Source organism: Etheostoma cragini, chromosome 3, assembly GCF_013103735.1.
Source record: "Etheostoma cragini isolate CJK2018 chromosome 3, CSU_Ecrag_1.0, whole genome shotgun sequence".
In the NCBI taxonomy this organism is placed as follows: domain Eukaryota; kingdom Metazoa; phylum Chordata; class Actinopteri; order Perciformes; family Percidae; genus Etheostoma; species Etheostoma cragini.
The window spans coordinates 11,451,340-11,471,796 of record NC_048409.1 but is presented as its reverse complement, the minus strand read 5'-3'; the positions used below and the strand labels follow the sequence as shown (position 1 = coordinate 11,471,796).

The window sequence follows — 20,457 nt, the reverse complement described above, 5'->3', positions numbered from 1 at the left end:
AGGTACAGCTAGCAAGTACGGTCTCCCCAAGAACACAAGTCCGTTCTTTGCTTACTTGGTATTGAGAAACGCCCAATGCTTCTTAACATATATGATGTCATCAATGAGCGACCTAACCCCACATGGGCATCCCACTGAAGTTTTGACGGCACTTAACAAGGTAGCTTGATTCTGCGATCTTGACCTTTTCAATATTGTCACGACACCGTTATAAATAGTTTTCAACCAGCAGATTAACAACAACATGTTTAATATCGCAGCCACAGCGCCGGCTGAACAGGAAGTTACATGTTAGCTTTCAGGCTAACAGCAGAGCTAGAATGGCTGTTGGGCAACTTCTCAATTCTAATATCTTCATAAATCTATTTTCGTGTAATGTCTGTCTTGTTTTCCCGACTTTTAAGTAATATGAATCCATTCACTGATACTTTGTCTCGCGGTTATTACAAGAAAACTATGCAAAAATGCACACAGTTGCTATTAGGTAGCTAACGTTACCATTACACCCATAAACTGTAATAGACCTGCAATATTATTCTTTATAACCTACCTTTATTAGGGTTATAATCAGTTTAGGGCGACCAATACTTATTTCATAATCAAGTCATCAGATTATTATATTAAACATAATATCTTTAGTCTATTCAGTACCAGAAATTAGTGAAAAAAATGCTCATTACAAGTCCCCAGAGTCCAATTCTGCCTTTCAAATTGTTTATTTTGTTAAACTAAGTGTTAAAACCCCTAATCTACATCTAATCTACAACCCCTAACCTTTTAATGTATTAATGGAAAATAAAATTATTGTTATCATCAAGGAGCTGGGACCAGAGAATGTTTGTGACGTTTGCTTCAAAAACAAACAGAGATTAATTGATTCATATTGTAAACTATAATTTGTCAATTGAGTGACCATAATCTTGATCAGTTTTTGTTGGAACAGTTTTTAAGATACTGCTGGCATACATCAGAGACGTCAAAGCAATAACACAGACTAATGTATATTTTTGTCTTGTTAACTCACATTTTGCAGGGTCAGCATGGCCAGACAGTGGTCTGAGGGCCACTCCACATCTATCCTGTGTGTTGGGGCTTCTTCCGGCCCCGAGGGTCTCCTTGCTTCCGGCTCTGAGGGTGGAGAGGTTACGGTGTGGAGCCAAGAGGGGACCATCATAGGCCGTCTCACTCTGCCTGGTGAAGAGGACAGCACCAGTGTTGTGTTTACGCCTGCAGTTCCGGGTCAGCTGTATGTGTCACATGGAGACACAGTGAGTGTACTCGACCCCAGGAACCTAAAGGGCCCCGTGGAGGAATTTCTGGGTGCAGGGGAGGAGGAGATCAATGCTTTGGCACTTAATGAAATGGGTTCAGCCATGGCAGTTGCTGATGACTCCGGGGAAGTCCGGGTACTGGAGCTTCCTGGGGGAAAAGTGTGCAGGACTCTTCGTAGACACACTAATATCTGCTCCTCTGTGGCTTTTCGGCCTCACAGGCCCAATAACCTGGTGTCTGCTGGACTCGACATGCAGGTAAGGGAGAGGACCATGTGTGTCTACGTCACATACCAAGACTACATTCCTTATACCGATTTATTTCACCCTTTTTGTCTCTTCAGGTGATGCTGTGGGGTCTGCAGAAGACGCGTCCTCTTTGGATCCTCAACCTCCAGGAAGTAGCAGAGGAAGAAGACGACCATCAGCAGCGTCCTGGTCAGCTTTTCAACCCGCCACTGGTCCACTGTGTCTCTGTGGCGAGCTGTGGGAACATTTTGGGTTGTGCGGCAGAGGACGGGCGGGTGCACCTGATGCGGATTGGCAGCGGCTCTAAGCTGGAACAGCAGGGAGCAGTCAAGGCCCACAGTCAGGGCGCCTCCCAAGCCCACTTCGTTAGTTTCCTTTCCCACCCTCACTGGCTCGTCACTGGGGGGAATGACGGCCAGGTTTTCCTGTGGGACCTCAGTAAGCACCCAGTGGTGACTCCCGAGGCAAAGGCCAAAACTGGAGTGACGGCAGCCCCACGCAGGAAAAATAAAAGCAAGGCAAGGAGGAAAGACCAATCCCAGGATAAAGCGAAGACCCCACCAAAGGTTGAAGCACAGAAAGAGGAGGTGGAGGATGAAGTGGCAGCAAGAGCCGAGGAGGTGACAGAGGAGAAGGCTGGGCCTAAACTGAGCATCAATCATGGGGACAAGGTGAACTGGTTGTGCCCTGCTGTGCTGAAAGGAGAACCCAGTGTGGTGGTCGCAGATCAGAGCTCCAGTCTGACGGTCTACCCTCTGTCTCGACTATAGATTCACACACTTCAGGTTCATCTTTTGTTCTCCTCGTTCCTCTGTTTTTAGTTTACATTTTTTGAAACTTTTGAGTATACACTCCTGTGATGCTGTTGGAACTGGATGCACCATTTTTTAGACTTCTGGCCTAAATGGTGACAGTAGGAGCTTTCTGTATTAAAAGCTGAGGCTGTAGGCAGAACAAACATTACTGGTGCTCTAGAAAACACCCTAGAGTGGAGGGTAAATATTTACAGAAGCAGACAGTTCTCACAGAAATCAGTTTCATAGGAGTTTTCACACACAATATTTAACAAATTAAATGTTCAGTTATTTTTCAGGTCTTATAAAATGCCAGATTTATTCTTTGGTGTGTGGCAGGGGTGAAGCCAGATGTTGTAAAGACTGAGTCCCTGACTGGTATGCAGTCCTATTAAAAAAAAAAATCTCATCCTTTGAAATATATTTTGCAATATTTGCTTTTTTGTGGATTGTAAAACTACCACATTAGTCAAAATAAATTCAGCATGTTTAACGAAGTTTGTGGTGCTTTTGAAGAGTAAAAACATCTCAATCTAAACCAGGTGCCAGACTAGAAAGAAAGCAGAGCAAGCTGAAAGCTGTTCCCAGATTGTGACGTTTCAAACACAGACAAGGCATTTAAAGAAACTTTTTTCTTTTAAAGTTCCTTGTTTTCTGTATGTGTTATGTTATCTACTTATTATAGACTGAATCCCTTAAACACCAGACAGACCGCATCTTCTAACATCTAAATAATTGTGCTATTCCTTTTAAACGGTTGACTTCATTTGCACCAACATCCAAAACTTTATCTTGTCAGTTACTTAAACAAGCCAGACAACCCAAAAATAATTCATAGCAAATGCACTGTATTCATGCAACACTTTCAAACAAGTAAACTGTCATTCTTTTGCAAACGTGAAAACACTTTTCTATAACATCAGAAAAAAAAGGCATACTGTTCGAATGACTAAATCTAAGTCACGCCCATCTGTCTTCACATGGCAGCTTATAAATCCAAAAACAAATGGTGAAAATCTGTGGCAGCCTACAACCATTTTTCTTTAAGTAATTGCAACAAGAGCAAATATTGTACTTTACCAAAATTCTTTGAACTATGTATTTTCTGAACAAGCCAAACAAAGAGCTTAAAAGGATGATGTTCACAGTAAGATTTGCACTATAAAAAGCACATCATTTCATTTCTCAGCACTGCAGAGCAACCAGACAAAGATAATTTTCCCGTTACATTACTTTCAGTCTTTTTGGACAGAATATGCCTCAAAAGTTCTTCCACCTTAAATGTATTAACGTTTTATATCGACAGCCAGCACAGATAGGATGTTTAACTGGTTACTCCTGTAAAAAAAAATCCTCCACTGAGATGCATTTGTCATCCCTCCTTTGATTACTGATGTGACCGTTGACGTTGACCAGAGGTCTGTGCCTTCCAGTCAAATTCTGCACTGAGGATGTTAAGTTGCTGACTTTACAGTTTAGCCAGGCTCTTCTCTAGGCTCTCAATGTCTGCCTCCCCCTCTTCACCCTTGCTGCCACGGGCGCTGCACTCCACAAACTCCACCTTAAGGGGCAGCTGGCTGAACTCAAAGTCCTTGCCTTTTTTCCCCAGATAAACACTCCCGCCCACAGAGCCATCCTGAGAGCTCAGGGCTGCAGAGCGTGTCACTCGCAGGGTGTTCCTATAAGAAACAAGAGACAATGTAAATGTTACATACAGTATATCAAACCAAAGGCTCAGGAGGTGAATCAATAATGAATTGCAGGGTTGGTGGTTTCATCTCCAGCTCAACTGTCCTTGAGCAAGACACTGAATCCCAATTGCGCCCAACGGCCAGCGTCTGACTACAGGGAATTATAACAGATCATTTCAGTGGAATTTTCCTAAAATAAAGATATTTTGCGAATCCGTCCAAGTAAAAACAATAATATAAGTGACTTACAATTCCTTTTCCAGCTGCTGCTGAATCAGTTTAGCTGATTTTGCCATGGTGATATCTGTAATACGAAGACACTGGTAAATGACGCTGCCATACAACAAACTAACGACAAGCAAAGTTTAGATATTTGGGTATTTTTCACAGCAAAAGGGTTGTTGAACCTTGTTTGTTGCATGCCACCAGGAGAGCTGGGGCATTCCTGGAGATCACAGTGTCCGTCAACAACATGTACAGAAACTCTGCCACGTCTCTCACCTCCTTCTGGAAGATAGCGCTGTCTACTACAAACACAATCGCTCTGAAGAGAGTGATCATGAAAAACAAGTGATCAGTTACTTGTGAGTCACAAGAGCAAGACATACTTTATTGACCCGAGGGTAAATAAATGCTACTGCTTAACCCTTGTGTTGTTTTCCTGTTGACCGTGATGCAACTTTTTGTTTTTTCTGGCTCAAAATTTGAGTTGTTCTTTTGACATTTGTCAAATTTTCCCAGCCTTTCTTGTCGTATTTTTTTAAACCACATTTTTTGTCAATTTTTACAATGTTTTTGTAGATCTTTTTCAGCGCCTTATTTATGTTTTTGTAGATGTTTTGTCTTTTTCTGAAATTTTGGACACTTCTTTCAACGTTCAAATATTGTAACATTTAATAAAACACCCAAATTCAATGAAAGTAGTGAACTGAGCCTTTACTTGTGGAGAGCGTTGTAGTGAACCATCCCCGTTATTTCTTTTGTCAGTTTGGTTGAAAGAAAACCCAAACGTGCGATATAGAAACGTGTTGAAAATGGGTCAAATTTGACCCGAGGACAACAGGAGGGTTAAGTAAATCAGGTCACTGAACTTTATCTCACTAATAGACAGAAAATAATGTTGCTCAGACAGGCTGGCCTGTTCTCACCTGGCTGCAGATTTGAACTTCTCCAGGTACTGAGGGCGAAGACTGTCATGTCCTGGCAGATCAATCACAGTCCAGGTGCTGCCCTGAAGACAGGACGGGGGACAACTTTAAACCATGGTCAATATGAAAACATTGTAAGTGATACTGAAAAACTGTTCCTAACTTGCCTTTTCGTTTTTGGCTTTGTATGGAGCACTGCTGTCAGTGATGGAGGTCTGTGTGCGCTTGAACTTTCCTGACAGCAGCTGCCGAAATATGAAATGCACAATCACTTAACCGTGCATCAGTCTCTCATCAGCCGAGCCTGCTATCATTGACAACGTGGACATGGACACCACGTTTTGGCTTCATCAACTCACCCGGGTGAAAAGGAGGGTTTTCCCGGAGTCACACAGTCCGACCAGCAGGACAGCACTCCGGACGGTTTTACTGGTGAGAAAGTACTTCAGAAATACTGGAAAAAGAAAGCAGGGACTTATTTTCCGAATTATTCTTAGCGATTCCAAATAAACTGTTATCTACTAACCAAAGTTAACGTTACTCAAAACAGTTGAGTGACTTCCGTGAGAAATACGGATATGCTGGGACAGCACTTGACGTTTGCTTTAGCTTAGCAGTTAGCTTCCCAATCTTGCTAATTCAGCTAATGTCTTTAAAGCACACCTTCGTTTATTAAAATAATTATACTGCTTAAATGTAGACGCTGACGGTCCTGCTTGCAAACCTGCTTTCTAACAACCAAACACTTTGTAGCTAACTTTGCTAAACTAGACGCTAGGCCTAGCGTTAGCTGTAAGTTTATGCTAGCATGCTAAAAACTTACCACAGGTGATGATAATGACAGCCAGAGCGACGATAACTCCGATCAGAAAAACGGGGTCTTGGTCTTCCAGTTGCTGTCGCATAGATTCAATGTAAGGTTCAAATGGGTTTTGTGCCATTTCCTCGTCTGCTTTCCCACCCATGTTTCCACCGGTGCTGTCTGCCTCCATCTGTCCGTTCAAGCTAATGAGAGAGTGGGACACGTCTCCTGTTTTCCTCCTGCAGCATGTATAAAGCCTGCAGCGTCAGCAGGGGACGCTGTCGACCTTCTGGTTAAGTTCACTTATTTCCCACGATTTAACTTTTAAAAAATGGAGTCCAATCATCTCCAGGAAAAATTAAATAAATGGCGGGTGACGTGTGAAAATAAAATAAAATATTTTTTTTTTACAAAACGGAGGTAAGTCAAAAACAGAAGAGGTAGCCTAGCCCACATTTACGCATTTGGGATTACTGTAGGCTACTTAAGAACAATTTGGATGAACTATACTTAACTCGAGTAACGTTGGGCTATTTTAATTGTATGCTAGCCTAATTATACTTCACTAGCTACATTTTAAAGGGGAACTATAGCCTAGGATACTTTATACTCCACTAGATTTATATGACGGCTGTTTACAATACACAACACGATCAGTTTATAAAATACCACGCTGTTAAAACTGTGAAGTAATCAATTTGAGGGTTTGGGTTATTTTCGTTGAGAAGCGTTTCGTTAAGCCTAAATATCAATTCTCTGAATCTGTAATGAATTCTCACAGGTTAGTTTAATCTCCAAAAGGAAAAGTATCCTGCTGTTTTACAAAGTGGTAAAAACGAACGGAGACTAAAATCATAATGTCATCGCTACTATCTGTCTTTGTTACATCGTTGGCTTATGTTGATTAAATCGTCATGGAGTTTGGCGAATAGAGAGAAATAAAAGAGAGAGAGAGATAGAGAGAGATAGTTCAGTAACTATGAATCCACTTTTGGCCATCACTTTCACATCACATACGACCTAAGGGTCGTGGTTTTTTGATCGGGACCAGATGCGCTTTTACGCACTCCATCTCTAGCCCTCACACTCAGCGCGCTTTTTACGCACACTGGATATTTGACTCCTCAGTCCTCGGCAAGATGTCAAACGTCAGAAAACCGCATTATTCTATAGGAAGAGGCTGGGTGTCATTCATGTTGGACTCGTGAGAGTGCCCGTTTGTTTCTCCTCGTGAAGACAAAATGACCAACTCTTTATGTAACTTTATTTTTAGTTTTAGCGGGGTTTAGTTAGGATTTTTTTTTACCCCATTCTAGCCTACTTTAGATACTGTAGATCTGTCAAAGAGGGATTTATAAATTCAGCAAAATCGTCGGCATTTTCGGATATCTCTGTCAGGGATAAATCAAAAGGGGATTATGGCTTTATCGTTCCTGTACGCGCTGGCCATGTGGATACATTTAGTCTGTCCTTTGCTTGGAACAGGGGTTGTTTATCGCTATCCAGGCTTAACTCTGCTGCGGCAGCGCATCAAATCTGAACAGAGCACTGGCCCGCCAGGTACCGGGTCTCGTACCCAACTCAGGTGAGCACATGCACTCAAGGTTTTGCACTGCAGATGTTTTAAAAAAATGTGACCTCTTTGATGTCTAATTTGCAGCTCCAATAAATTAGTTTTTTCCTTCACATTTTCACACCATGTCATATTGACATTGTTTGATTTCTCTCGCATAGTAGCCTATTATTTATAAGTGTGACATCTTTTTACTTCTATTTTAGGAACTGGTGTCAGTATACTGTTTCCAGAACAGTGTCCTGTCAGGTGCACAACGGGACAGAAACCACAGTGCAGAGAGTGTTCCAGGGCTGCCGGTGGCCTGGACCCTGCTCCAAAGTCATCAGGTACCCTCAGAGTCCTTATCAGACAAGTCTTCTTCTCCCGTCAGCGCTTTCAGTTGTCTCAGATGCTGGTGCATGAATGGGGTTGGAACAGGGAGTCCTTCTGCGTAGTGTCAGACTTAGTGATTCGGACCCTTGGCAAGCACAAGTTCTACCGTTTTCTCACCATTTATTCTGATTGAAAATGTTGGTAGAATAAGATTTAGTAGTAAGTAATTCGTAATTCTATTGATGTAACACTATGCATTCAAAGCATTAGAAGTTTAATCAGCACAATTAACTGTTTTAAAAGGTTTCCCTCCAAAACAAAAGGGTCTAAATCCATAAGTTGATTAGAAGTACAAGGTTGCATGAAATAGAAATATTCAAATAAAGTACATATAGTTGTGGTGTTGCTTTTCTCATCATTTTCATTCTCACTCTACAGTCCACTGTCAAAAAGGCAAAATGCTCATAGAATCAGACATTAATATTTGGATCATGCATGTAGCTACATGAATGCCCTTGAAATCGGTGTCCCTGTGCTGTTTCCCAGCTACAGGACCGTGATCAGGCCATCTTTCAAGGTTACCTACAAGCAGGTGACTGCACTGGGGTGGAAATGCTGTCCAGGTTTTGTTGGAGAAGAGTGTCGTGAAGGTGAGTTCCTTAACTGTGCTTTTTTTCTTTTCTTACACATGGTATCATTGAGAATGTGGTCTCTCAAGGACTGAAGTGAAGGTGTTTTGCCCTGACCCATTTGTGTCTTTTTAGCAGCTTTACCCACATCAGTGCCTTGTTTTATGTTTGGTGGTGTACTGTCGGGTAGCTAATAGTGTGTTTCAGTGCAGCAGTTGGCCTTTTGAAATGTTCGTAAAGTTGTTTCGAATTAAGATTGAAAACCTGTTTTGGATTACTTTTGGGAGCAAGGACTGCTGTAAAACAACAGTTGAAAGGGATCCTGTGCCCTGCGGTTTTGTATCTTATCTTTTACAACTGTGCATTCAAGCCACTTCTGTGGCTGGGAGGAGGATCACAAAAACATCAGTGTCTTGCTCTGTATCTCTTCTTTCTTTGCACATGTGTGTATCTTCGCTCGGCACAGAGGCAGTTTTTGCTCTGATTATCATCGTGGCTGTTACAGTCAAAGAATGAATGAAAAATGCTCAGAAGAACGTCCAGCAGAGCAGCTTGTAAAGTGGGAGAAGTATGTCTCATGATGGGCAGCGCTGCTCCTACATACCACAGACAACAGACTTTCAGCCCAGTAAAGACCAAAACATTCACCCAGGGGAGAGACACCACAGTCAGCCCAAAGAAACAGACTGGGAGGGTGGATGGAGGCCTAATGTTGGGCTGCCTAACTCTGCTGTTTTAATATAAATGTATACATTTTTATATATATACATTTCCACTGCTCACAAGCACATTGACAAACACACATATTGTATTTAGAACATTGTTGATGCCTGTAAAACAGGGCTTGTGGCTGAATTGGCTCAGAAAGAGCAAGTTAAAATGCAGAGTTATTTTTACAGTATTCTATTAAAATAATTTGGTACACTCAGCAATGTTGAGATTTTCTGGGGTTGGGCAATCCAGCAATTTGTGTGTGCCATTAAAAAAAAACACTGGCCTGGTTGGTCCACATTTGTCCAAGATTAACAGTTACCTCAAGGAGAGAGTTTTGCTTAGTGGTCATAATTACCACACCTTGTTCCATTTTGCAAAAATTATTCATTGTTGCACTTGGAGGGCAGAGATTTACCACGGGTTAAGAAAACACGCATTAATACTAATGGAATAAACAGACATTATTCCAAAGCCTTTGGAATCCATTATTTGCTGGGCCGTGGATATTATTCCACACAAAGATTAACACATAGCTACATCCCCTGAGTCTGTACTGCCAGAGATTATGGTTCACTTGAGACTAAAGTGGTTGCAGGAGTGTGAATAAGTAATCTGACTGTTTATTTAACGTTTGCTGAAATGCATTTGCAAGTTCTAATGGCCGTTGAGCAGGAGGGAAATTGCCTCCATATGGAGAGACGGGAGGCCACAGACTCAGTGTGCAGACCTGAAAGACAGAGGCTGGTCACTGACAGTCTGCCTCCCACTGAGGAGAGGAGGTAGAGCTGGCAGAGAATGAGAGGACACTGAGGGGGAAAAGTTAAGGCGAGTGCACGGGAAACAACAAGGTGTTAAAATTGGCGGTGCAGAAACAGCTGTGTAGCAAGAGAAGAAGAAGGGAAAAGTGAAGTGTAATGAGGAGTGTTTCTGTCCCACAGGGCTCCAGTTGCTGCAAGCTGCCCAGACAGCAGTGAAGCAGAGCTCTGGTTCTGTGGGAAAGAGGCTCCACTGAGATTAGCGAGCATGACACTCCTCCACGAGGTCTTTGTAACATACGTGGCCGTGCTAAGATCAGGATACAGTTCCAAAACAACGACTGGTTTTCCTCATGTAGATTAACCTAAGTAGGTGAATTCAGATTCACTATAAGTGTATTTAATGGAAATAATGGTTGTTCTTCCTAATAATGCCACAGGAAAACATTTTATTTAAGAATGTCAGAGGGTCTTTTAAGCATTTCAAAACAAAAGCTCTTCTAAGGATCAACTAAATAACTAATATAGGTTCCCCTAAGTCATCAAAATAAAGATACATTTGGTTTAAATCACATTTAAATCAAATAAGTGTGGGAATTACACTTATTTGCTTTCTTATCAAGAGTTGATGGGAAGATTGATTCCATGCTAATGTCTGTCTTTTAAATATAAAGCTACATCCAGCATCTTGGGTTAGCATAGAGACCCCACAGAAGTCACTGCTCCCGGCAAAGAAATAGGCCGGCACATACTTACCACCTATAAACCACAGCTTGGCAAAATTACACTTTAGATTTTGTTTTGGAATAAACAAACAAGATATAACGCATTGGTATCATATATTATTTTCTATTTCACTTCCACCTACTGTACAAAATTGAAGCTAAAATATTCCTGAAACGGCCATCTGGTAATTTTGGATCCAGAGTTTTTGCAGTGGTGATCGGGCAGTAGATTCGTGGTTTTAAAGTCCCGCCCATACACCCGCTGACCTATCGCGAATACAGCGCGCACAGCTGTCAATCATGACGTTTCACCCGTTTTTTTGTTGTTGCATAAAATAACTAATGAAAACCAAACTTTTCAGAAAAATAAACACTTACAAAAACATCAACATGCTCAGAATTAGCTAAAATGACCGAAACCATTTTTGGTAATTCAGATTTTCAATCCCCTAACATGGATGGGTGGGACGTTTGACGTATTCTGCAGCAAGCCACCAGGGGGCGATCAAGATGTTTTGGCTTCACTTTCGGGAAGCTGTCAAGTTGTCCAACATTCTACAAAGCCAAGGGTTTTGGTACCTTTTGAACAGAGCCATGCTAGCTGTTCCAACCCCCCCCCCCCGTTTCCTGTCTTTATGCTAAGCTACGGTAAATGGCTGTTGATGTTGTTGTCATATTTACTGCACTGAACATGAACATGAGAATGGTATCAATCTTGGGCAAGAATGCAAATATGAGTTTTTCCCAAAATGTCAAACTATTCCTGTGTGGACAATTTTAGTTGGTAACAGAATTTAGTTTGTGTTTGTTTCTGCATTGATCCGTGTGTCTTCATGTCACTCAGCGAACACTGTACATGAAGCTCTGTGTCGCAGCAAACTGCTGCAGTGAAGACTTTGAGCCGGCTGTTTTATCAGAGCAAGAGAGCACTGACTCAACCAGTGAAGATGACATCACCTCTGGCTTTAGTTTGATGGGGTTCTGGCTCCACTTCAGAGACCCCTAAGGCCTTTTGAGAGACGTAGACACAGAGCAAATTAAGGCGTCTAGGTCGGGGTTAAGTCTGTGTAAGCTGAGGAGATGCTTGTTTCTCTCACCTCCTCACACACTCTTGTTGTTTTCATCTCTCTGTCTATTACCTTTCTTACCATTATCCCTTCTAGAAAAACTCCAAAAATAGGTAGAGCCCAAAATGAATGTTTGGTCTGTTGTGATGTGAGAAGGGCTTTCTTTGTTTCCACTCATTAAGAGAACCCAACAATTAATGGAGAAAACAATCTGCAACAATGGCATTAAGTACGAGTTGCTGCACTTTAAATGTTTGACATTTAGCACTTAAATCTGCGTATTAGCTGGGAAATTAACATTCCGACCTGTGGCCTTTTGCTGTGTGTCATCCCCCATCTCTATCCCACCTTTCCTGTCTATCCACTGTCATTCATAATTAAAGAGAAAAAGCCCCCAAAAAATATTCAAAAAAACCCAAACTGAAATATCAAGGAGCTCGTGGGCTAAGACTGAGCTGGGCGCAAAGCTTGCATTTTTCAGTGTTTGCTAATGGAAAGTGGGTGTTTCCTGAATACATCTCGTTGACACGCTGACCCTCTGCTTTGTGCTGGCTTTGTACAGTGCATCTCAAGATTGACATTTTGCTTTCAGCAGAGTTGTGCTAACACATGATGGCATGCAACACATGTGGGAGAAATGTGTTCATAATTTCCCTGCAGTTGTTCCCTGCCCCCTCCTCCGTGCCTCATCACAGCAGCACCCCCCAGCACACATGATCATATTAACAGGTGGGATTGTAGGTAATGTCTGTGTGTGTGAGGGAGCCTTGTCTAAAAAGATTAAGTCTTGGGACCTCCCCTGATGAGGCTAAGCCTTGATCTCATGCAAAGTAAGTTTAACAAAGTTTAATGCTGGGTGTGACTGCACAGGATTTGATTAAAGAAGTGAAAATGTGGCTAAAAGCTTAGGATGTCAGATGTGCTAATTTGTTAATGCTACAGCTTTGAAGCTGCTAAAGTCACTGTTTCCCCTCTGCCACTGGATGAGGAAGTGTGTTAAAACCCACCGTTGGAGGGATTATCCCGAGCAATGGCTATATAATATCATTCAAAAATACCTTTAGAACTCTTTTATTTTTCCATTTTATTATCTGCTCTTATGCCCTTGCAGGCCTTTGCTCATTTGCCCCTGCTTTTTCTTTGCCGCTAGGATCTTTATCTTCTACACTCATTGCTGCTTTCCACTTATCTAACTTCCTATGTCCTTAAGATCTGCCGCTCTCCTCTCCTTGGAATAATGTGATAAAACAGAATATACCCCACATGCGCCCCTCCAGACCTCTGCAGATTGAGGATATGACTGATGTCTCTGTTACTTCTCTGGTTGTGCTCAAATATAGGTCAACGGTACCCTTTGACTTGCTGGGAGCTGTGGAACAGCTCAGCCGTTCTGGTCCCAGTCCTGGTCTAATCTGCCTGATGGATGATGCTCTGTTCATGCTCCTTCTGTGGTTTTTCATTTCTGTCATCAGCTTATCGTTGGGGTCTTCCTGCCTCCATTTGTCGGTCTGTCAGTCTGACTGCAACTCCATACATCTGTTTATGCTGAGTTAAGCAGGTAAAGTTCCAGAAAGGTTTCTGAGGTTGATAAGACCCATTTGTGTCTTTGAAGATAGGACAGGCCAATAGCCTGTTAATGTGTAAGGATGTGTGTTTCTCTTTTTTGCTAAAAAACCAACCACTATTGTTTGTGGTGGCTTTTGTCATTAACAATAAAGCTAAGTAGTGCACAGAAAACAAGCAAGACTGAGTCTACAGCCATGCTTGCTTCTCCGTAAATGCTAACATGCTCTTAAATACTGTGCTAATATGCAGGTATATAACATGGGAAACTATTTAATAAATCAGAATTTACGACACGCAAAGTGCAGCTGAGACGTATGAGGAGGACATTAGTTACATCCACCAAGGAGGACATGTTTTCAGTTTGGCATGTTGGTTTGTTTGTCTGTCTGTCAGCAGTACGGCTGAACTACTAACTTGCCAGCATGGGCTAGCATGTGACAAGGAAGAACCCATTGCGTTTGGAAGTGGATGAAAATGACTGGGCAGATATACAAATTCTGTGTACGAGGCTGTTGTTCTTGGTGGTGGTCTGGGCTCTCTGTGTGTTTTTCATGTATTTGGTCATAAACTAAAAATATAAGATACATTTTGAGCTGGTGATGGTGCTTGCGGAAAAGTGTCCATCCAATATTTAAAGACTTTATGAAAAGACAAGGGATCGCCAAAGTAAGATTCATCCTCTGGGAATCTCAATTGTTTGTGACAAATTTAATGAGACTCCATCCGACAGTTTGATATTTCTCTGTATATCAATTGACCAATAAACCCTCAAGCCCTTAACACAAAACATTAACACTCCAACTTACATTATAAATAATCAATAGGTAATTTCTTCTGTCTTCACAACACCCATAGTCTCTCCTGTTCTTTCAAATGCTCCAGTCTCCGAAAATCAGGGCTCATAGAGAATTCTATGTTGTGTCATGCCATACTTACGATATTTGCAATATGACTTGTAAGCTGGGCAAATTCTACCGCACTTCCTTTCTCTATCTGATATGACTTTACCATTTCATTCTCTTTATTTCATCAGACACTGCGGCATTTAAATCTATAAATGTTGCTCTCATTTCCGACAATCACTGTGCAATTGTCTCTCTTTATCAAATTCACACAACATCATCTCATAGCATGGCGTGTGTCTGTGCACAAGCAGGGCCATCCGTCTCTGGGACTAATGTGTAGCTATGTGTCAGAGATTGGATTGGAGGAGATTCAGTTTGTCATTGTTTCATGACTATGCCTATTGTGTAGCTGCATTTTGTGAGCAGGGATGTAAGATTTATAACGGCACCTCATTGTGCTTCTGAAGTCCATTATTTAGTTGTTGACTGTACTTTGCTCTGCATGAATGCATCAAATGTAATGAGAAATTCCATTAACTGTCAAGTATTTCTTACTTGCTAAATGCTGCACAGCTTCAGTTTAAAGAAATGTGTGCAACATGTCAGTTGGCATTGTGGTAAAAAAAATGCTTAACAGTCCCACTGTGGACTACTAGACATCTTGGTTTTAAAAAAAAAGGTTCTGTTGACCATCCTTCTCCAGCAACCGCGGTCAAAGTGGGTGGGTGAATTAGTGAGTGAGAAAGGTTGTGACATCTTGTGTGTGTGTGTTGTGCCGATTGTTCTTCTTGTGCATGCCAGCAATAGCTGACCACTTGGCTGGCTGGGGCCAACACACAACAGAATCCTGGGACACAGCCAACTGTGGTCTGCACACACACACACACACAAACACATACTCTGTGTGTATCTTGGGAATGTGACAGAGACTCCTAAGATGGTCCAAGAAGATGTTTTAATACATTATCCTTCTGTCCTGCTCACAAATACAGACGGAGCGAGTATTAAGTGGCAATAAAATGACTATCCCCAGCTGTGTGCGTCATGGTTTGTTCTGTGGTTAAGGCTGTGTGTGTGTGTGTGTGTGTGTGTGTGTGTGTGGGGGGGGGGGGGGGGGGGGGGGGGGGGGGGGGGGGGGGGGGGGGGGGTGAAAAACTGAGTAATTTCTTTGATCTATATCCAGCTCTAATGTCTGAAATGTAGCCGTCTCAACAGACGATGCCCACAGTCAGACTAACACGCTTGCCAAAATGTCCCGTGCTGTCTTGTAGGCTACTGTAGACACAATAATGGAAGGGATGATTCAACAAACAAGTCTGTGTTTTTGAAATAGTTTGCTGTAATGAAAAGATGTTCTTTGTTTTGGTTCCAATTAAAATTCATCTTTCCAGAGTTTCTAATCTAATTTACACTCTGTGCTTCACCAGGAGCTCTCATAAAAGCCAGACTTAACAATTGAGCTTATCACATAAGACTTCAGCTTTCATCCGTATCATGTTATTTATGGACATTAAATCCTTTTGCACGGTGCTTTACCCAGCAATCCAATATCTTTGTTAATTGCATTTTATGTGATTAACGTGTTCATGGTCACTTTAAATTAGCTTCACTTGTCTTTCAAAATTGCAATGGCTATGTATTTCTTGTGAGTAAAAAAAGACAATTTAAAAAATGAAAATGCTCCCTTTTATTACCAAAATGCTAGCCTTGGTATAGTTTTCAGTGAATCTCCAGGATTATCAGACAAGATATAGCATCGGAATAATTGAAAAACTGCTCAAACATACAAACCCTTCCTTCATTTCTCTTTTGGAGCAGAAAAAGTTCCAAATTCCTCCTGTTTATTTGGCTTCCCACTAAAGACAACACATTCCGGAATCTTTCCCATGAGCTGAGTGCAATCCAAGAGAAACAACCCTGTCTTATGTTGTCATGGTGTAATTATGGATCCAAACAGAGTCAATAGCTGCGGCCCGGTTCTAAACATCAGCTCGAGCACAGCGGAAGTTTGGTTTTCTTTCCCAACATAATTAAATTCCAACTGCAGAGACGGAAATCCCGCCCTCCACCTTTTATACAAAAAAGAAACTGCTTTGGTTTACATTTATGGCAGATTGACTTAGTTCTGCTGTTTTCCTGTGGTGTGTGTGTTTATGACATAATACGATATGGCTGCTTTTTTCTTGCTCTTGTTAGACAAGAGATGAGGATTGAACAAGTTAGCTCATGATGCATCTTGAGAGGAAGTGCTACGCTGTCACAATCCATCTTTCCAACTGCATTTACTAGTTTGTTTGTTGCTTTGAGCTAAATCCTAATCCATGTCAGCGTGCTTACATGTGCACAATGGCAATGTTAACATACTGTTAACATACTGGACTTTTTTATTAAGCCATGACTCAGTGGTCTAGGGTCTTATGGGAAAGGGTGTTTCTTAAGGCTTGCTAAAACAAAACAAAAAAACATCAACAGGAGAGGGTACTGTCCTTTTATTGAGACATATGTTTTATTTTGCATCATTACAAATACAAACGTGACTTTGAACCCGGGAGATCTAGTTTCACTTTTAGCATGTTAACATTTACATTTACTACAGAAACTGCACACAAACTGCAGCTGAGGCTTATTGGAATGTCTTTAGTTTTGCACGTATTTGTTCATAAACTAAAGTATTGGACATAGTGAAATTTTGACCTGATGATGGCACTAGATGAAAAGTTAACCAATCACCAACAGTATTACAAATCATCCCAAGAGGAGCATGAATATGCATGCCAAAGATCAATGCAATCCATCCAATCCATCAGTTGTTGACGTTTCATTCAGAATCATGAATGTGAATCTGTGGCACTAGAGGAAAAGTCAAGGGATCACCAAAGTCAGTAGGATTCATTCCCTGGGCACCATGAAAATATCCTCCAAATTTCAAGACAATCCCTTCCATCTTTACAAAATCCCATGGCAGTCCATTAAATTGCTGTTGAGATATTTCAGTCTGGACCAAAGTGGTGGACCTTCTGGCAAACTCACAGACCAACGTTGCCATTCCCAGAGCCGCACTGCTAGGCTTCAAACTAAAAGTCATCACATCATCACAGAATAACTGTTGGAATGTATCACAGATTGATGGACTGTATATAACAGAGAAAGTGTGTGTCAGAGGGTGGAGACTTCCTTTTGGCTGATGATGAATTACTGTGGAGGAGCTGAAGGCCTATCAACTCCTCAGTAGCCTCACATTGTGGAGCCATGATGGACCACAGTTGTGCTGTGCTATTGTGCTTTTATGTCCTTGGTGTAGTCTCTGGAGAAATTTCAGTGCAGTCAGTCACAAAAAACTCATGGGGCCATTTTGGCCTTTATGGTTGAACAGCTCTTAGTATTTGGGTTGATGAATCCTAAGGAATGTTTTTTGGGTTGAGCTGTTGATTGTTGTTTCCATTTGTGGCTGCGCTCCAGAGATTCAAGATTTCTTTGAAGCGAGGCATTGAAAAACCACACCCACACAGACCGATACACCACTGGACTGGATTTATATGTAGACACAAACAGAAACAGGACAGATGTTCACCCTGTCCTATTTCAGTGAAGCAGAAACCTCAGCGGTTGCCATTTGTACCCTGTGTGCTATGGTCAGAGATGCTAATTTAGGCAAACCAGGGCTGTTTGGGTCATTTTTGTTGTTCGTTATTTACGAGCACCAGTTGTCTGGAGATCCCTGCTATGACCACAATGTGGGTGGGTACCGTCTGTGGGAGTGACAGCTGACATTCCAGACTTCTTATGAGCCATAGACCAGAGGAAGGCTCATACTTGGTTTTTCTATTAAAAAAGAAAGTGCTTCTCCGTGTTCTGTATTTTGAAATAGGGCTCATGTAAAAGATCCTAAATTGCAGCACAGCCAGAAATGTGTAGGTATCTGTGGTTTAGTTGTTGCTAGAAGGGTATAATTTGGGTCAGAGATCACCAAAGTGTTCAAAACAGACTGAAGCTAACACAGAGAGTCACCCGCAAACAAGAACTTCAAGAAGGCACACACATATTTTGCAGGCGTTGACAGCAAAAATATAAAAAAAATAAGTAAAAAGTTATTTTTTGTTAGTTATATATGAAATATTGAATAATGCCAGACTTATAAGAAACAGAATTAACTGTTTGTCTGGCATTATTCAATATTTTATATTCAACAAATGCTTGCAATGCATTAGTCCATCAACACGTACCAACTTTGCTACCTTGTTTGTGGCAAACCCATCCTAGTGAAGATACATGTTCACAACTGCTATGATTATTTTTATATTAAAGATAGGTCAAAAGAATACATTAAATGCAAAATGGGTAATTCAAAGTGATACACCTCTAACAGATAGTTATTCCCTTCAGTTCTAAAGAGCGTGTCATTGTCTTTTAGCTAATTGTTTTGGTTTTCTGCTCCGCAACTGTCTTGTTTTGGTTCACTCAAATCACTTTGATTGGCTGCACCGAGCAGCTATTTTCTGCAAAAAGCTACAGACTCACCACCAAACAGCAGACAGACAAAGTTAAGGACTAGCTGGTGAACACAAAGCATCATTGAGCTGCTAAAGTGAAAGATAGATCCCTCAGGAGTTGGTGGAGACCAAAAACTGAGAGCTAAAAGAGAGTGAATGTTGTACTTACGTTCACCATTTAGATAGAAGTATGGCTCCAAATGGATCTTAATATTGTTCCGTGTCTTTCTTGACCTTTGGAAATGGCAGTGAAGTATGTGGATGGAGGTGTGTGTCTTTGTGTTTGTTTGTGTTTCCATGTGCTACACACAGTTAATAATTTTGGTATCTGGAGGAGGGTGTGAGTGTCTGCATGCAGGCCATCACTCGAGTGGGCAGACAGGAAACATGCAGAGTCCGGAGACAAGCAGGTGTGCGCCAGGCGTGTGTGTGTGTGTGTGTGTGTGTGTGTGTGTGTGTGTGTGTGTGTGTGTGTGTGTGTGTGTGTGTGTGTGTGTGTGTGTGTGTGTGTGTGTGTGTGTGTGTGTGTGTGTGTGTGTGTGTGTGTGTGTGTGTGTGTGTGTGTGCGTGCATGCGTGTGTGTGTGCACAAGACAGAGAGGTCTAATAATATTTATTTTGTTAGTGACATAATTTAAGGAGGAATTCCTATTAAATTCCTGGGTCTGGTTTGATGGACATTGTTCCTGTGTATCTTGGCTTGACCAGCTGAGTGTGAGACAGAGAGATGCTACTGATGGTGCCAGGAGGAAAAAAAAAAACCAGGATGAAAGAGACGAGGCAGAGACAGAAAGAAAGGAAAAGACAGAGAGAGATGAAGAAGAAGCTAACCATACCTGTAAACTAATCTCCTCCTTGTATGTCTTTCTTTCTTACAGAGTGTTTGAACTGTACCAGTTTCATCGACATGAACAGCAGAATAAATGCTGTTGAATCAAAGGTAATAAAGATTCCGTGTTGCCTGTCTTAATGAGTTTTTTGAAGACAACTTTGTTAACATTTGTACACAGATGACTTTATGCACACAGATTGCTCTTGTTCCAGATCAAGCTTTTAGAAGAGGGACATTCATCCCTGCCGACAGTCCGCAGTTTACTAGAGGGCTCAACAGAAAACGAGGTGGATGCACCCCAACCCACTCCTATTGGACCACCATCTTACCTGCCACCAGGTGTCAACACATCACAACAAACTATTCCAAAAGATGTATTGGAGATTTTAAAAAGCTGTTTAAATGTCTGTTAAAAAAAAGACACAGAGTGCACAAAGCAATTATATTTGGTTGACATCACAATGACTGTACTTCAATTACTCAACCGTAAATGCAATTTCAATATTTAGAGATAATTAAAGGAATATTTTACTGCTATTTAAATCAAGCCTCTGATGAAGTTTGTTGGAATAACTGTGCAAATGGCTACTTACACCCCTTAATTATATTTTAAGTGATTACACTGTGGGCCTGGCTTTGTTTGGCTGGTTGTGCTTGTTCTGAAGAGAGTTAGCACAGAATGCCTTGTACTTTTCGGCCTACAGTAACACAGTTTAAATGAATAATAGAGTATGGATGTTCATGGTTTTGGTGGATATTTTAGTATATATATACACGGTGTATATATATATATATATATATATATATATATTTATTTTTCACTTATTTTATCTTTACTACTTTGGTGAGGTGCTGAGATACAGTATACAGTAAGGTTAAAGTGGTACTCCAGGAATTTAGGATTGCACTTTTAAGCTAGAGAGAGAGAGAGAGAGAGAGAGAGAGAGAGAGAGAGAGAGAGAGAGAGAGAGAGAGAGAGAGAGAGAGAGAGA

The 20,457-nt window shown here is 41.4% G+C and overlaps 3 protein-coding genes across 4 annotated transcripts in view; 2 read left to right on the top strand and 1 right to left on the bottom strand.

Moving 5' to 3' along the window:
* The first annotated feature begins 90 nt into the window (after nt 1-90).
* Nucleotides 91-2,929, top strand: wdr53 (WD repeat domain 53). Its single transcript, XM_034862913.1, has 3 exons — nt 91-160; nt 1,034-1,529; nt 1,616-2,929. Exons 2-3 carry the CDS (start codon nt 1,041-1,043, stop codon nt 2,288-2,290), a joined length of 1,164 nt encoding a protein of 387 aa, XP_034718804.1. The 5' UTR covers nt 91-160; nt 1,034-1,040; the 3' UTR covers nt 2,291-2,929.
* A 190-nt stretch (nt 2,930-3,119) lies between these two features.
* Nucleotides 3,120-6,236, bottom strand: srprb (SRP receptor subunit beta). Its single transcript, XM_034862977.1, has 7 exons — nt 5,977-6,236; nt 5,513-5,607; nt 5,321-5,398; nt 5,154-5,236; nt 4,413-4,549; nt 4,255-4,309; nt 3,120-3,993 (listed from the first exon to the last, which is right to left on the bottom strand). Exons 1-7 carry the CDS (start codon nt 6,143-6,145, stop codon nt 3,783-3,785), a joined length of 828 nt encoding a protein of 275 aa, XP_034718868.1. The 5' UTR covers nt 6,146-6,236; the 3' UTR covers nt 3,120-3,782.
* Nucleotides 6,237-6,936: 700 nt separating this feature from the next.
* The window catches only part of LOC117938367 (collagen alpha-1(XXVI) chain), a 19,886-nt gene continuing 6,365 nt past the window's right edge, over nt 6,937-20,457 (top strand). The window contains exons 1-5 of one of the 2 annotated variants that reach the window (XM_034862898.1): nt 6,937-7,540; nt 7,735-7,857; nt 8,390-8,493; nt 19,512-19,573; nt 19,678-19,804. In XM_034862898.1, the coding sequence (XP_034718789.1) occupies nt 7,374-7,540; nt 7,735-7,857; nt 8,390-8,493; nt 19,512-19,573; nt 19,678-19,804 (583 nt within the window). In that variant the 5' untranslated portion in view covers nt 6,937-7,373. The remainder of the gene's footprint in view (nt 7,541-7,734; nt 7,858-8,389; nt 8,494-19,511; nt 19,574-19,677; nt 19,805-20,457) is intronic. The other variant, XM_034862887.1, reaches the window with a different exon arrangement.